The following is an 18425-nucleotide window of genomic DNA, read 5'->3' on the forward strand; positions in this document are numbered from 1 at the left end:
TTTTATACATTAAATGTATTATGACACTGACCTAAAGTATTTGCCTGACAGTATAGTCAACTAATTTTTCAAATGTTTTTGCTCTTGGATTAAATGCCATAAGTATACTAGGTTGATTGTTAAAGCTTATCATCATTTTAATGCAATGATACGTATGTCCAATTTTTCTTTTTGGATTTTTTTTAACCTTTTGTGTCTTTTCAACATTTCATGCGAAAGATCTACCTTGGAGGTTGGCTGCTTTACGATACTATCTTGTATTTATTTTAAAGCATAATAGCAAAATGGAAGAACTGAAAGATTTCACATTTCTTTTCGAGCTTTCTATTGTCGAACATTTTCAATTGGTGAATCGTCGCTAAAATCGCTTTGTAATCTGATTTCATCGGATGACTGACAAAACCTGGACATATACCTTGTGTACAACCTTCTTAGGAACGTTCGCAAAAATATAACTCCCCCATAACGAGGCTGGGGTTATGAACCGTCTGCTGATGATGTAAAACTGAGTGCTGATATTGAAAGAATCCGACCGTTCAATATGGAATAGATATTGCGATGGAGCGACGGAATTTTTCTTATATTGGTTTTATAATTCCGACCAGTCAGCTATACCAGTATCAAAAACTAGATTAAATAGTTTGTTTTAAATGAAATGGTATCATGATATTGATGGATTACTTAATATATGCATTAACAACAGTATCTGGTCCCGGCGATTTGTTATATTTAACAACCTCAAGAATTTCGTCCGCGATAACTGGGTCATTGATCAATGAGTTACAAAATGTATCTTTGCATCGACCTTTGAAGGATCTAAATCGTGTTCGTTTGCGTTAACAGCTTTAAAATAGTCATAAAAATCTACTATGTTAATATCGTTATATTCGTTACTGCTTTTATCATTCACGAGTTTCCAATATTCTCTTGGATTTGAACTTCTTGAAGCTTTAATGCTACGCTTTAGGTTATTTCTATAAAATTTGTAAGATTTATTTAATATGCGTTTTATTTTTCTGTGCTCCTAGCAGTTCGAATTCAAACACGCTGGCTCCATACAACTTATATTTGCGTCTGATATTCCTACATTTTTTCTTGCTCTAAACAATCAGCATTAATTAAACCACTGTTTTGTTTTGTTATTTCTAACTGAAGTTTTATTACAGGGTAAAAAAGTCCCAAAAATTGTCTTGGCTGAGGATAATAATACATCAGCTAAACTATTGAACAAAAATATCTATACCTTCCTACTATACTTCGACAAAGTCGCGTACTTTGTCATCTATACTTTGTTCAATTCTTGATTAATGTATTTATATCTTGGTAAAACTCGGTCGACTTGGTTGGATCCCATGATCTAATTCTTTCTGTAAGATTGGCATGATATGATATATCTTTAGAATTTTCGCTATTTAACGACATTTTACAACTTAACTGACATGTCAATGGCATGTGGATATCAGTGTATAAACAATTAAATTCTAAAACTTCAAAATGTTTAACAAACTGCATTTCAAATAAAATAGTCAGAAACACTAGCTCTTGTAGTGGTAAAATTCCCACCATCTGCATCTCCGTGAACTCTTCCATTCATTATATATAAGCTTTTTGTTTTACAAAAATTCAACAGTTAGTTTCCAAAGAAATCTGGGGTTTTTTTATCACCGCTTTCTCTATCAATATTAATGTTAAAAGTATTCAACTTGTGAACATCAGCTAGAATATCACACTGTACTCGTATACCTCTTGTCAAGCAAGAAACAATAGCCTGAATTTGAGCAAGCGTGTCAGCTGGACAGCAGGACCGGGTACTAGTATGTTGATAGGAATTAACGGTTCAATTAACTTATAAGCATCATCCCCATTTTATCTACTGCAAACATTTTGTAGTTTTTTAGCTCACCTGAGCTGAAAGCTCAAGTGAGCTATTCTGATCACATTTTGTCCGTCGTCCGTCTGTCCGTCCGTCCGTCTGTCCTTCTGTAACCTTTTTACGTTTTGAACTTCTTCTCTAAAACCGCTTATCCAATTTCAACCAAATTTGGCACAAAGCATCCTTATGGGAGGGCGAATATAAATTGCAGAAATAAAAGTCCGATCTGTATTCAAAGCGGAGAAAACCTTGAAACTGTAGAAAAAGGGGGTGCATTTTTTAAAATCTTTTTCTCAAGAACTACTGAGTCCAATTCAACATAGTTTAGCATGAATTATCCTTATGGGAAGGAAAATATAAATTGCAAATTTGAAGGAAAAATTCTGTTTCAAATCTGAGTTATTACGAAAATAATAATAAAGGAAAGGCGTGTTTCAATCAGTTTAATAGCTTCGGGTTCGGCATCCGCTAAAATGGGTAGTCGAGACTTGGCCTGGGCAAAACAAAAGATTGGCAGTTATTAATCTGCCAATCTTATCAAAATTTCAGGATATTTGATGGACCAGTATATTTGTATTTGCTGTAAATATTGCTGCAAAATAATGCGTATTTGGAATTGACGATAGCCGATCAGCCCCGGCTTTTATTTTGCCACGGCCCGGGTTAGCATATCCATTTTACCAAGACTCGTATTCCATACTTCTAAAACGAGGTTCTTTGTTTAAAGCAGCCATGACTTTATACGAAGAAGGGTCGATCTGACTATGATGAATTTGCTTGTTGTGCAACAGTTCGCGTGTGGAGGGAAATTATTGAAACATGCAAAATATATTGGTGCCGATTTTGTGAAGTAAATTGAGGCTAATATTTCAATGCGTTGACAGTTTTCACACATGACGTTGGTGTTAGCTTGTTCTGATTTTCGTTTCGTTTTCATTATTTATGCTTTGTAACCTAGGAACTATCGTCTGTATATCGTGATTTTTACGTATCAAATCAAAAAAAGACTTCGGTAAATCAAACAGTTAACTGTTTACCTGCGCAAATTAAGCAAAATCTGATGTATCAAAAAAGTACTGAAATACAATTCATTCTATTGGTAATTCGGCATTATCTTTTGCGTAATGGTAGATTAATGCAATAGGTTTTGTTAAGATGCTCGGCATTTTCTCGAGTAAATTGCAAACATTAAGTGATAATTCTGTTTTAAATCTGAGTTATTACGAAAATAATAATAAAGGAAAGGCGTGTTTCAATCAGTTTAATAGCTTCGGGTTCGGCATCCGCTAAAATGGGTAGGCAAGACTTGGCCTGGGCAAAACAAAAGATTGGCAGTTATTAATCTGCCAATCTTATTGAATTTTTCAGGATATTTGATGGACCAGTATATTTGTATTCGCTGTAAATATTGCTGCAAAATAATGCGTATTTGGAATTGACGATAGCCGATCTGCCCCGGCTTTTATTTTGCCACGGCCCGGGTTAGCATACCCATTTTACCAAGACTCGTATTCCATACTTCTAAAACGAGGTTCTTTGTTTAAAGCAGCCATGACATTATACGAAGAAGGGTCGATCTGACTATGATGAATTTGCTTGTTGTGCAACAGTTCGCGTATGAAGGGAAATTTTTGAAACATGCAAAATATATTAGTGCCGATTTTGTGAAGCAAATTGAGGCTAATATTTCAATGCGTTGACAGTTTTCACACATGACGTTGGTGTTAGCTTGTTCTGATTTTCGTGTCATTTTCATTATTTATGCTTTGTAACCTAGGAACTATCGTCTGTATATCGTGATTTTTACGTATCAAATCAAAAAAAGACTTCGGTAAATCAAACAGTCAACTGTTTACCTACGCAAATTAAGCAAAATCTGATGTATCAAAAACGTACTGAAATACAATTCATTCTATTGGTAATTCGGCATTATCTTTTGCGTAATGGTAGATTAATGCAATAGGTTTTGTTAAGATGCTCGGCATTTTCTCGAGTAAATTGCAAACATTAAGTGATAATTCTAATTTAAATCTGAGTTATTACGAAAATGATAATAATAAAGGAAAGGCGTGTTTCAATCAGTTTAATAGCTTCGGGTTCGGCATCCGCTAAAATGGGTAGGCAAGACTTGGCCTGGGCAAAACAAAAGATTGGCAGTTACTAATCTGCCAATCTTATTGAATTTTTCAGGATATTTGATGGACCAGTATATTTGTATTCGCTGTAAATATTGCTGCAAAATAATGCGTATTTGGAATTGACGATAGCCGATCTGCCCCGGCTTTTATTTTGCCACGGCCCGGGTTAGCATACCCATTTTACCAAGACTCGTATTCCATACTTCTAAAACGAGGTTCTTTGTTTAAAGCAGCCATGACATTATACGAAGAAGGGTCGATCTGACTATGATGAATTTGCTTGTTGTGCAACAGTTCGCGTATGAAGGGAAATTTTTGAAACATGCAAAATATATTGGTGCCGATTTTGTGAAGTAAATTGAGGCTAATATTTCAATGCGTTGACAGTTTTCACACATGACGTTGGTGTGAGCTTGTTCTGATTTTCGTTTCGTTTTCATTATTTATGCTTTGTAACCTAGGAACTATCGTCTGTATATCGTGATTTTTACGTATCAAATCAAAAAAAGACTTCGGTAAATCAAACAGTTAACTGTTTACCTGCGCAAATTAAGCAAAATCTGATGTATCAAAAAAGTACTGAAATACAATTCATTCTATTGGTAATTCGGCATTATCTTTTGCGTAATGGTAGATTAATGCAATAGGTTTTGTTAAGATGCTCGGCATTTTCTCGAGTAAATTGCAAACATTAAGTGATAATTTTGTTTTAAATTTGAGTTATTACGAAAATAATAATAAAGGAAAGGCGTGTTTCAATCAGTTTAATAGCTTCGGGTTCGGCATCCGCTAAAATGGGTAGGCAAGACTTGGCCTGGGCAAAACAAAAGATTGGCAGTTATTAATCTGCCAATCTTATTGAATTTTTCAGGATATTTGATGGACCAGTATATTTGTATTCGCTGTAAATATTGCTGCAAAATAATGCGTATTTGGAATTGACGATAGCCGATCTGCCCCGGCTTTTATTTTGCCACGGCCCGGGTTAGCATACCCATTTTACCAAGACTCGTATTCCATACTTCTAAAACGAGGTTCTTTGTTTAAAGCAGCCATGACTTTATACGAAGAAGGGTCGATCTGACTATGATGAATTTGCTTGTTGTGCAACAGTTCGCGTATGAAGGGAAATTTTTGAAACATGCAAAATATATTGGTGCCGATTTTGTGAAGTAAATTGAGGCTAATATTTCAATGCGTTGACAGTTTTCACACATGACGTTGGTGTTAGCTTGTTCTGATTTTCGTTTCGTTTTCATTATTTATGCTTTGTAACCTAGGAACTATCGTCTGTATATCGTGATTTTTACGTATCAAATCAAAAAAAGACTTCGGTAAATCAAACAGTTAACTGTTTACCTGCGCAAATTAAGCAAAATCTGATGTATCAAAAAAGTACTGAAATACAATTCATTCTTTTGGTAATTCGGCATTATCTTTGCGTAATGGTAGATTAATGCAATAGGTTTTGTTAAGATGCTCGGCATTTTCTCGAGTAAATTGCAAACATTAAGTGATAATTCTGTTTTAAATCTGAGTTATTACGAAAATAATAATAAAGGAAAGGCGTGTTTCAATCAGTTTAATAGCTTCGGGTTCGGCATCCGCTAAAATGGGTAGGCAAGACTTGGCCTGGGCAAAACAAAAGATTGGCAGTTACTAATCTGCCAATCTTATTGAATTTTTCAGGATATTTGATGGACCAGTATATTTGTATTCGCTGTAAATATTGCTGCAAAATAATGCGTATTTGGAATTGACGATAGCCGATCTGCCCCGGCTTTTATTTTGCCACGGCCCGGGTTAGCATACCCATTTTACCAAGACTCGTATTCCATACTTCTAAAACGAGGTTCTTTGTTTAAAGCAGCCATGACATTATACGAAGAAGGGTCGATCTGACTATGATGAATTTGCTTGTTGTGCAACAGTTCGCGTATGAAGGGAAATTTTTGAAACATGCAAAATATATTGGTGCCGATTTTGTGAAGTAAATTGAGGCTAATATTTCAATGCGTTGACAGTTTTCACACATGACGTTGGTGTTAGCTTGTTCTGATTTTCGTTTCGTTTTCATTATTTATGCTTTGTAACCTAGGAACTATCGTCTGTATATCGTGATTTTTACGTATCAAATCAAAAAAAGACTTCGGTAAATCAAACAGTTAACTGTTTACCTGCGCAAATTAAGCAAAATCTGATGTATCAAAAAAGTACTGAAATACAATTCATTCTATTGGTAATTCGGCATTATCTTTTGCGTAATGGTAGATTAATGCAATAGGTTTTGTTAAGATGCTCGGCATTTTCTCGAGTAAATTGCAAACATTAAGTGATAATTCTGTTTTAAATCTGAGTTATTACGAAAATAATAATAAAGGAAAGGCGTGTTTCAATCAGTTTAATAGCTTCGGGTTCGGCATCCGCTAAAATGGGTAGGCAAGACTTGGCCTGGGCAAAACAAAAGATTGGCAGTTACTAATCTGCCAATCTTATTGAATTTTTCAGGATATTTGATGGACCAGTATATTTGTATTCGCTGTAAATATTGCTGCAAAATAATGCGTATTTGGAATTGACGATAGCCGATCTGCCCCGGCTTTTATTTTGCCACGGCCCGGGTTAGCATACCCATTTTACCAAGACTCGTATTCCATACTTCTAAAACGAGGTTCTTTGTTTAAAGCAGCCATGACATTATACGAAGAAGGGTCGATCTGACTATGATGAATTTGCTTGTTGTGCAACAGTTCGCGTATGAAGGGAAATTTTTGAAACATGCAAAATATATTGGTGCCGATTTTGTGAAGTAAATTGAGGCTAATATTTCAATGCGTTGACAGTTTTCACACATGACGTTGGTGTGAGCTTGTTCTGATTTTCGTTTCGTTTTCATTATTTATGCTTTGTAACCTAGGAACTATCGTCTGTATATCGTGATTTTTACGTATCAAATCAAAAAAAGACTTCGGTAAATCAAACAGTTAACTGTTTACCTGCGCAAATTAAGCAAAATCTGATGTATCAAAAAAGTACTGAAATACAATTCATTCTTTTGGTAATTCGGCATTATCTTTGCGTAATGGTAGATTAATGCAATAGGTTTTGTTAAGATGCTCGGCATTTTCTCGAGTAAATTGCAAACATTAAGTGATAATTCTGTTTTAAATCTGAGTTATTACGAAAATAATAATAAAGGAAAGGCGTGTTTCAATCAGTTTAATAGCTTCGGGTTCGGCATCCGCTAAAATGGGTAGGCAAGACTTGGCCTGGGCAAAACAAAAGATTGGCAGTTACTAATCTGCCAATCTTATTGAATTTTTCAGGATATTTGATGGACCAGTATATTTGTATTCGCTGTAAATATTGCTGCAAAATAATGCGTATTTGGAATTGACGATAGCCGATCTGCCCCGGCTTTTATTTTGCCACGGCCCGGGTGTCATGTTTCGTGTACATTTTATTTTTTGTTACGAAAGATTTGTCGTACGACTTAATTTTTTATGTTGGAAAACCGCGCCATACTCGATGTATGCACAACTCTGATTCTCTGTATCGAGGCTTGTAATCCACAGTGTAAGTCTTTTGACATTTGTAAACTAGGTTATTTCAACATATTTTTATGTGAATTATCTGTATGTTTCATGTCAGTAATGCTAAGCGATGCATATTCTTGAAATCTTGTATTTTATGTTTACCATGTGCTCGGTGTATGGGGCGCCATTTTGTCCATCATATTTCTGGTCATTTAATTTCGAGTTGCAGTTGATTAATTTACTTTAACTTGCTGTTTATCATATGAATAGACTGAATTCAACTGTTTAAATCATATGTGTAAGGTTTCATAATCTAATTGCAAACTCTGTCCTAATATTTTTTGTATGGAAACCTGTACCAGTCATTGATTGTTACATTTTTTTTGTTACAGCTTTTTACCGTCGTCTGAGACGGTTATCTGTCTCCCAAATAAACTGATTTCACCGACACTTGTGAGTCCGACTTTTATTGGGGCAGAACAGTAAAAAGACTAGGATGTCTACCTCAGCAGAGCAGATCACTCCCGACTCAACAGAGGGCACCCAGGTCACTCCTGACCCTACAGAGGATGCCCGGGAATCACAGACGACTGATGGCAAGAGGCAGTACGTCACACAAGATGAAGAGGAGTATCAGGAAGAGTACTATCAGGATGAGGACTCCTTTGCCGACATCTTAGCGAAGAAGAGGGCTGATGTAAGCCGAGCAAAGGCTAGGATGGCATACACCGCCAGAGAATTGGAGCTCAGGAAACAACGAGTGGAACTCGATGCTGCAATGGAAATGCTACATCTCGAGAGAGAGGCTGCAGAAGCTGAAGCTGATTGTCAAGCCTTTGAATCGACCATGATACAGATGTCACCTATGAAGAGACGAACGAGTTCCTTAGGCGAAGTCAGCAACTTTAAACCAGGACAGGATCAATCCACTCCACGTCAACCTTCTGCATCGCCAGGACTACTGACCGGTACTTCCGATCCGACTCAACTTGACCCGGATGCACAACCCTATGTACCTGCAGCACAGCCTTTGGTTCCTGACACACAGCCGTCCATGCCTGTCGCACAACCGTACGTGCCTACTGCACAGCCTTATGTGCGTGCCGCACAGCCGTACGTGCCTACTGCACAGCCTTATGTGCCTGCCCCACAGCCCAACGTGCCTGCCGCACAACCTTACGTGCCTGCCGCACAACCTCACGTGCCTGCCGCACAGCCTCATGTGCCTGCCGCACAGCCTTACGTGCCTGCTGCACAACCTCACGTGCCTGCCGCACAACCTTACGTGCCTGCCGCACAACCTCACGTGCCTGCCGCACAACCTCACGTGCCTGCCGCACAACCTCACGTGCCTGCCGCACAGCCATCCATGCCTGCCGCGCAGCCATCCGTTCCTGCCGCACAGCCTCACGTGCCTGCCGCACACCCTCACGTGCCTGTCGCACAACCGTATGTGGCTGCCTCACACCCCTTATCACCACTTGTGACTGATCAGGGACCACAAGTAACTGATGTTACCCGATTCCTCCTGAGGAAGGACTTGCTATTCTCCAGACTTACTCACTTTGACGATAGACCAGAATCATACAGTGCCTGGAAACACAGCTTTATGTGTGTAGTGAATGAGCTTCAAGTCTTGGACTCCGAGCAGATGGACCTTCTTATCAAGTACTTAGGTCCGGAATCTAAGAAGCACGCAACAAGCATGAGGACATCCAACATCTTCGACATCTCAAGAGGACTAAGAAGACTTTGGGAAAGGTTGGATGAGCGCTATGGTGCACCAGAACATGTGGAAGCATCCGTAAGAGCCAAACTGTTGAGTTTCCCAAAGCTTGGCAACAGAGATCATCAAAAACTTTACGATCTGTCAGACATTCTTATGGAGATGAAGTTTTTGAAGGAGGATCCGAAGTACAGTGCAATGTTGGCCTATCTAGACTCATCCTCAGGGATTAGACCCATCATTTCAAAACTTCCGTATGGCCTGCAGGAGAAATGGACCAACAGAGCCATGAAGTACAAGCTTGAACATCAGACTGTGTTTCCACCCTTTGGTGTGTTTGTTGACTTCATGAAGGAGATGAGCAGAGTGAAAAACGACCCAAGTTTTGCGTATCACACTGACGCTAACCACAACGAAAAGCAGCCTATGAACGTTCCAAGGGGAAGAGTGAACACGAAGAAAACCACAGTGTATCAACCAACAGGATCCGGAAATCTGAACGAGCCGAAGCTTGATGTGTGTATAATTCACACCGGTCCGGGTGTTAAACACAGTGTCAATAACTGTCGAGTGTTTAAGGCCAAGCCTATTGAAGAACGTATGAAGTTGCTCCGTGAACACAGACTCTGTTTTCGGTGTTGTTCCGCAAGTCATAGGAAACAAGACTGTAAAGAGGCCATCATGTGCAAGGAATGCGGAAGTGAGTTCCACACTACGTCTCTCCATGTTGATTCGTCACCAGCTCCTACCACTGGAAGGGCCTCATCAGTTCATGGCGGGGAGGAGGCTCCTAGGCGTCAGCAAGTAACAAAAGAACAGCACGTCACAACCATAAACAGCAACTGCACAGAAGTAGGGAAGGAATTTAAGGGAAAATCTTGTGCAAGAATTGTTCCCGCGACTGTCACCTATGATGGAAGAGCTGTCTCTCTGTATGCTATGCTTGACGACCAGAGTAACAAGACCTTGGCTAAGAAGGGATTGTTTGACTTGCTGAACATCAATACAGAGACAATACCTTACCTGATGACGTCATGTTCTGGACAAGTGACAACCTTCGGGAGAACTGCCTCAGGACTCTATATTGAATCAGCCAGGGGTGAGACCAGACTACCCTTGCCGTGCACGTTAGAGTGTGATGAAATACCGAACAACTACCAAGAGATCCCTACACCTGACGTTGCTCTTCAGCACAAGCACATGCGGGATATAGCCGGCGACATCCTACCCATTGACGCTTCAAGAAAAATTCTGTTGCTGATAGGAAGAGACCTTCCTCAAGTCCACCATGTTCTTGAGCAGCGCATAGGACGCGACCACGAACCATTTGCACAGAGGTCACCCCTTGGTTGGACGATCATCGGCGACACATGCTTGTCTGGACAACACAGACCAAGAGCTGCGAATGTGTACAAGACCTTCATCACGGACAGCGGACGTGGAACTATTCTTGAACCATGTGCCCAGTACTTATCCGTGAGAGAGAAGCTTCCAACCAGAGATGTGACAAACAGATTACGGGTATCTGACACTTCATCTGATGAACACTTATTCAGACGCACACCAGATGATAACAAAGTGGGATCATCAGTGGAAGATAGGATGTTTATGGACATCATGAACAAAGAACTATTGATAGGTGAGGATGGAAAGTGGGTAGCTCCCCTACCCTTCCGCCAACCAAGATTACGACTACCAAACAACTATGAGGTTGCATTGAGACGTGCACGAGCCTTGGACGCAAGTCTCAAGAGGGATCCAGTAAAGAAGGAACACTTTGCGACCTTTATGACAAAGCTGTTCGACAACGATCATGCTGAGAAAGCACCCACTTCCAAGTCAACGCAGGAGCAGTGGTTTCTTCCTCTCTTCGGGGTCTACCACCCTCAGAAACCTCACCAGATCCGGGGCGTATTTGATTCCTCTGCGAAGTTCAAGGGAACCTCTTTGAACGACCAACTGCTGTCTGGCCCGAACCTCACCAACAGCTTGCTTGGAGTGTTGCTTCGTTTCAGGAAGGAGATGATTGCTGTCGTAGCAGACGTGCAGCACATGTTTCACTGCTTCACCGTCAGAGAAGAGCACAGAGACTTTCTCAGCTTCCTTTGGTACAAGGACAACGAGATCGGAACGGAACTAACAGAATTCCGAATGAAGGTCCACGTTTTTGGTAATAGTCCTTCTCCGGCCATAGCGACACTGGGCCTCAGGAAGATCTCAGAACTGTCTGAGGAAAGCCATGGACCCGATGTCAAGGAGTTCATCAAGAGGAACTTCTACGTTGATGATGGTCTGACATCATGCTCAACAAGCCAAGAAGCAGTAGACCTGATGTGCAGAACCCAGGACGCATTGAAGCAATACGGGAACCTAAGGCTCCACAAGTTCGCATCAAACAGCGCGGATGTCATGAAGGCGTTTGAGCCACGAGACTTAGCACAGGACATCTACGACCTGAACCTTGATGAGGACCAGCTCGTGCAACGGAGTCTTGGTATGCGATGGAACTTGTCGAGTGATATGTTCGAGTTCCGCATCTCTACTGATGACAAGCCCACAACACGCAGAGGTGTACTGTCGACAGTGAACAGCCTCTTCGATCCATTAGGCTTTCTCTCACCTGTTATCATCAGCGGGAAACTCATTCTTAGAGACGTAGTGACCTGTACCTCAGACTGGGATGAGCCGCTGCCGGACCATATTCTGGCAAGCTGGGAAGAGTGGAGTTCATCTCTGAAGGAGTTGGAGAAGATCCACATACCCAGAACAACCGTGGTACATCTTAGCAAGGCAGTAAGAAAGGAACTGTGGACATATGCGGACGCGTCAGAGAAAGCCATAGCTGCCGTTTCTTACATGAAGGTGTACTACGAAGATGGCTCTGCGATGACTGGATTTCTACTAGGGAAGTCTAAAGTGGCACCAGTATCAGGCCATACCATACCCCGTTTAGAGCTTTGTGCAGCTGTTCTAGCCATCGAGATATCGCAGATAGTCATGGATCACATGGACATAATGTTCGACTCGGTGAAGTATTTTTCCGACAGTCGTGTGGTATTGGGGTATATCCACAATGATAAGAGACGATTTTTTATTTACGTCTCCAACAGGGTCGAGAAAATCAGAAGCCTTAGTGAGCCGTCGCAGTGGAACTTTGTGCCGACACACCTCAACCCTGCTGACGAGGGCACTAGAGGCGTAGTTCCTAAGGACATTGGAGAGTGTGCTTGGCTTAGAGGAACTACTCACCTGCAGCGCATTGACGACGAAACCAAGGCAGAAGGGTTTCCCCTACAGGAACCTCTGTCAGACAGAGAAGTCAGACCTGTATGTTTGAAGACTGAGTGTGAACCTATGCTTGGAACTCAGAGATATGAGAGATTTTCCAGCTGGGACAGATTGGTCGAGGGTATCGCCCTGCTCCAGCGATTCATCATAAGCAGAAAGGGAGGTAAATCACAGATTTTACCGAAGTCCATAGACTACTCTCAAAGAGCAGAAAACTACATTATCAAGACAGTGCAAAGAGAAGTCTATTGTGAGGAGATTTACTGTCTGAGGTCCAAACAACCATTGCCGAAGAATAGCAGCATTCTTGCATTGAGTCCGTTCCTCGACGACGATGGTATTGTTAGAGTTGGTGGACGCTTAAGACATCTCAACGATGCGACTGTCTGCAAGAACCCTATACTGATACCGGGGAAGCATCACATTGCGACCTTACTTGTACGCAAGTACCATCAACTGGTGCAACACCAAGGGCGCCACTTTACGGAGGGAAAGGTCAGGTCCTGTGGGTTCTGGGTCACCGGCTGCAAGCGCCTTGTTTCGTCCCTCATTCACAAGTGTGTTACTTGTCGGCGACAACGTGGGAGCTTCGCAACCCAGAAGATGTCTGACTTGCCTACAGACCGCATACTGCCAGGAGAGCCACCGTTCACTTCGGTGGGAGTAGATATCTTTGGGCCCTGGGACGTCGTGACTCGTCGCACTCGGGGAGTTCCAGCCAACGGCAAACGATGGGCAGCACTGTTCACATGTCTGGTGACACGCGCAGTCCATGTCGAGGTAGTAGAGGAGATGTCCGCATCATCCTTCATCAACGCCCTGAAGCGCTTTACAGCCATACGAGGACAGGCAAAGGAGTACCGTTCCGACAGAGGAACCAACTTTGTTGGCGCTACCGACCCTCTACAGATCGACGCAGTCAACGTGGAAGATCGTCAGGTCAAGGATTTCCTGCACTCTCGGGGGACAACCTGGATTTTCAACCCGCCCCATGCATCCCATATGGGTGGAGCTTGGGAGCGCATGATAGGGTTGACACGGCGCATATTGGACAACATGTTGAAGGATCATTCAGCACAGGGTCTTACGCACGAGGTACTTACCACCTTTCTGGCCGAGGCAAGTGCGATCATAAATTCTCGCCCACTTACCGCCGTTTCGTCAGATCCAGACTCGCCTTTTGTCCTTACCCCAAGCATTTTGCTTACTCAGAAGACGGATGTACCGACCGAAGCTGTATGCGACACAACTGCTAAGGACCTCTTCAAGGTACAGTGGAAGAGAGTACAGCACCTCGCCAAGATGTTCTGGGACAAATGGAAGAAGGAATACCTGCATACCTTGCAAGCGCGTAAGAAGTGGCATCATGGTCAACGTAACATTAGTGTTGGTGACATAGTGTTGTTAAAGGATGTCGAAACCCATCGCAACAACTGGCCGCTTGGACGCATTACTGCAACGTTTCCTGGCAAGGACAACTTGGTTCGCAAGGTTGAAGTACGTGTCAGCAAGGACGGCAAGACCACCTCTTACGTCAGACCAGTGACGGAACTCATTTTATTATTGGAGAACTGAATGTTTTCTGTACTAAATTGTATTCAAATCTTGTGTGATATAATTTTATATATCAGACGGGGAGTGTCATGTTTCGTGTACATTTTATTTTTTGTTACGAAAGATTTGTCGTACGACTTAATTTTTTATGTTGGAAAACCGCGCCATACTCGATGTATGCACAACTCTGATTCTCTGTATCGAGGCTTGTAATCCACAGTGTAAGTCTTTTGACATTTGTAAACTAGGTTATTTCAACATATTTTTATGTGAATTATCTGTATGTTTCATGTCAGTAATGCTAAGCGATGCATATTCTTGAAATCTTGTATTTTATGTTTACCATGTGCTCGGTGTATGGGGCGCCATTTTGTCCATCATATTTCTGGTCATTTAATTTCGAGTTGCAGTTGATTAATTTACTTTAACTTGCTGTTTATCATATGAATAGACTGAATTCAACTGTTTAAATCATATGTGTAAGGTTTCATAATCTAATTGCAAACTCTGTCCTAATATTTTTTGTATGGAAACCTGTACCAGTCATTGATTGTTACATTTTTTTTGTTACAGCTTTTTACCGTCGTCTGAGACGGTTATCTGTCTCCCAAATAAACTGATTTCACCGACACTTGTGAGTCCGACTTTTATTGGGGCAGAACACCGGGTTAGCATACCCATTTTACCAAGACTCGTATTCCATACTTCTAAAACGAGGTTCTTTGTTTAAAGCAGCCATGACATTATACGAAGAAGGGTCGATCTGACTATGATGAATTTGCTTGTTGTGCAACAGTTCGCGTATGAAGGGAAATTTTTGAAACATGCAAAATATATTGGTGCCGATTTTGTGAAGTAAATTGAGGCTAATATTTCAATGCGTTGACAGTTTTCACACATGACGTTGGTGTGAGCTTGTTCTGATTTTCGTTTCGTTTTCATTATTTATGCTTTGTAACCTAGGAACTATCGTCTGTATATCGTGATTTTTACGTATCAAATCAAAAAAAGACTTCGGTAAATCAAACAGTTAACTGTTTACCTGCGCAAATTAAGCAAAATCTGATGTATCAAAAAAGTACTGAAATACAATTCATTCTATTGGTAATTCGGCATTATCTTTTGCGTAATGGTAGATTAATGCAATAGGTTTTGTTAAGATGCTCGGCATTTTCTCGAGTAAATTGCAAACATTAAGTGATAATTCTGTTTAAAATCTGAGTTATTACGAAAATAATAATAAAGGAAAGGCGTGTTTCAATCAGTTTAATAGCTTCGGGTTCGGCATCCGCTAAAATGGGTAGGCAAGACTTGGCCTGGGCAAAACAAAAGATTGGCAGTTACTAATCTGCCAATCTTATTGAATTTTTCAGGATATTTGATGGACCAGTATATTTGTATTCGCTGTAAATATTGCTGCAAAATAATGCGTATTTGGAATTGACGATAGCCGATCTGCCCCGGCTTTTATTTTGCCACGGCCCGGGTTAGCATACCCATTTTACCAAGACTCGTATTCCATACTTCTAAAACGAGGTTCTTTGTTTAAAGCAGCCATGACATTATACGAAGAAGGGTCGATCTGACTATGATGAATTTGCTTGTTGTGCAACAGTTCGCGTATGAAGGGAAATTTTTGAAACATGCAAAATATATTGGTGCCGATTTTGTGAAGTAAATTGAGGCTAATATTTCAATGCGTTGACAGTTTTCACACATGACGTTGGTGTGAGCTTGTTCTGATTTTCGTTTCGTTTTCATTATTTATGCTTTGTAACCTAGGAACTATCGTCTGTATATCGTGATTTTTACGTATCAAATCAAAAAAAGACTTCGGTAAATCAAACAGTTAACTGTTTACCTGCGCAAATTAAGCAAAATCTGATGTATCAAAAAAGTACTGAAATACAATTCATTCTATTGGTAATTCGGCATTATCTTTTGCGTAATGGTAGATTAATGCAATAGGTTTTGTTAAGATGCTCGGCATTTTCTCGAGTAAATTGCAAACATTAAGTGATAATTCTGTTTAAAATCTGAGTTATTACGAAAATAATAATAAAGGAAAGGCGTGTTTCAATCAGTTTAATAGCTTCGGGTTCGGCATCCGCTAAAATGGGTAGGCAAGACTTGGCCTGGGCAAAACAAAAGATTGGCAGTTACTAATCTGCCAATCTTATTGAATTTTTCAGGATATTTGATGGACCAGTATATTTGTATTCGCTGTAAATATTGCTGCAAAATAATGCGTATTTGGAATTGACGATAGCCGATCTGCCCCGGCTTTTATTTTGCCACGGCCCGGGTTAGCATACCCATTTTACCAAGACTCGTATTCCATACTTCTAAAACGAGGTTCTTTGTTTAAAGCAGCCATGACATTATACGAAGAAGGGTCGATCTGACTATGATGAATTTGCTTGTTGTGCAACAGTTCGCGTATGAAGGGAAATTTTTGAAACATGCAAAATATATTGGTGCCGATTTTGTGAAGTAAATTGAGGCTAATATTTCAATGCGTTGACAGTTTTCACACATGACGTTGGTGTGAGCTTGTTCTGATTTTCGTTTCGTTTTCATTATTTATGCTTTGTAACCTAGGAACTATCGTCTGTATATCGTGATTTTTACGTATCAAATCAAAAAAAGACTTCGGTAAATCAAACAGTTAACTGTTTACCTGCGCAAATTAAGCAAAATCTGATGTATCAAAAAAGTACTGAAATACAATTCATTCTTTTGGTAATTCGGCATTATCTTTGCGTAATGGTAGATTAATGCAATAGGTTTTGTTAAGATGCTCGGCATTTTCTCGAGTAAATTGCAAACATTAAGTGATAATTCTGTTTAAAATCTGAGTTATTACGAAAATAATAATAAAGGAAAGGCGTGTTTCAATCAGTTTAATAGCTTCGGGTTCGGCATCCGCTAAAATGGGTAGGCAAGACTTGGCCTGGGCAAAACAAAAGATTGGCAGTTACTAATCTGCCAATCTTATTGAATTTTTCAGGATATTTGATGGACCAGTATATTTGTATTCGCTGTAAATATTGCTGCAAAATAATGCGTATTTGGAATTGACGATAGCCGATCTGCCCCGGCTTTTATTTTGCCACGGCCCGGGTTAGCATACCCATTTTACCAAGACTCGTATTCCATACTTCTAAAACGAGGTTCTTTGTTTAAAGCAGCCATGACATTATACGAAGAAGGGTCGATCTGACTATGATGAATTTGCTTGTTGTGCAACAGTTCGCGTATGAAGGGAAATTTTTGAAACATGCAAAATATATTGGTGCCGATTTTGTGAAGTAAATTGAGGCTAATATTTCAATGCGTTGACAGTTTTCACACATGACGTTGGTGTGAGCTTGTTCTGATTTTCGTTTCGTTTTCATTATTTATGCTTTGTAACCTAGGAACTATCGTCTGTATATCGTGATTTTTACGTATCAAATCAAAAAAAGACTTCGGTAAATCAAACAGTTAACTGTTTACCTGCGCAAATTAAGCAAAATCTGATGTATCAAAAAAGTACTGAAATACAATTCATTCTATTGGTAATTCGGCATTATCTTTTGCGTAATGGTAGATTAATGCAATAGGTTTTGTTAAGATGCTCGGCATTTTCTCGAGTAAATTGCAAACATTAAGTGATAATTTTGTTTTAAATCTGAGTTATTACGAAAATAATAATAAAGGAAAGGCGTGTTTCAATCAGTTTAATAGCTTCGGGTTCGGCATCCGCTAAAATGGGTAGGCAAGACTTGGCCTGGGCAAAACAAAAGATTGGCAGTTATTAATCTGCCAATCTTATTGAATTTTTCAGGATATTTGATGGACCAGTATATTTGTATTCGCTGTAAATATTGCTGCAAAATAATGCGTATTTGGAATTGACGATAGCCGATCTGCCCCGGCTTTTATTTTGCCACGGCCCGGGTTAGCATACCCATTTTACCAAGACTCGTATTCCATACTTCTAAAACGAGGTTCTTTGTTTAAAGCAGCCATGACTTTATACGAAGAAGGGTCGATCTGACTATGATGAATTTGCTTGTTGTGCAACAGTTCGCGTATGAAGGGAAATTTTTGAAACATGCAAAATATATTGGTGCCGATTTTGTGAAGTAAATTGAGGCTAATATTTCAATGCGTTGACAGTTTTCACACATGACGTTGGTGTGAGCTTGTTCTGATTTTCGTTTCGTTTTCATTATTTATGCTTTGTAACCTAGGAACTATCGTCTGTATATCGTGATTTTTACGTATCAAATCAAAAAAAGACTTCGGTAAATCAAACAGTTAAC

At 40.2% G+C, this 18425-nt stretch overlaps 1 protein-coding gene across 2 annotated transcripts; it reads left to right on the forward strand.

Annotated features, from left to right (window-relative positions):
* The first annotated feature begins 7456 nt into the window (after positions 1–7456).
* On the forward strand, positions 7457–14746 carry LOC105333861 (uncharacterized). 2 transcript variants are annotated; one of them, XR_010711793.1, is made up of 2 exons: positions 7457–14336; positions 14689–14746. XR_010711793.1 is itself a non-coding variant. In XM_066078461.1 (2 exons), exon 2 carries the CDS (start codon positions 8044–8046, stop codon positions 14134–14136), a length of 6093 nt encoding a protein of 2030 aa, XP_065934533.1. In that variant the 5' UTR covers positions 7457–7587; positions 7940–8043; the 3' UTR covers positions 14137–14746. The 2 variants fall into 2 exon arrangements, 1 of the variants encoding a protein (XP_065934533.1); XM_066078461.1 differs by having other exon boundaries at positions 7457–7587; positions 7940–14746.
* Positions 14747–18425: the final 3679 nt, after the last annotated feature.

The sequence above is a fragment of the Magallana gigas genome, chromosome 3, assembly GCF_963853765.1.
Source record: "Magallana gigas chromosome 3, xbMagGiga1.1, whole genome shotgun sequence".
NCBI lineage: Eukaryota > Metazoa > Mollusca > Bivalvia > Ostreida > Ostreidae > Magallana > Magallana gigas.

Bases quoted from the DNA above. Each gene is read 5' to 3' on its own strand.
- LOC105333861 (XM_066078461.1), top strand. From the start codon at position 8,044: ATGTCTACCTCAGCAGAGCAGATCACTCCCGACTCAACAGAGGGCACC.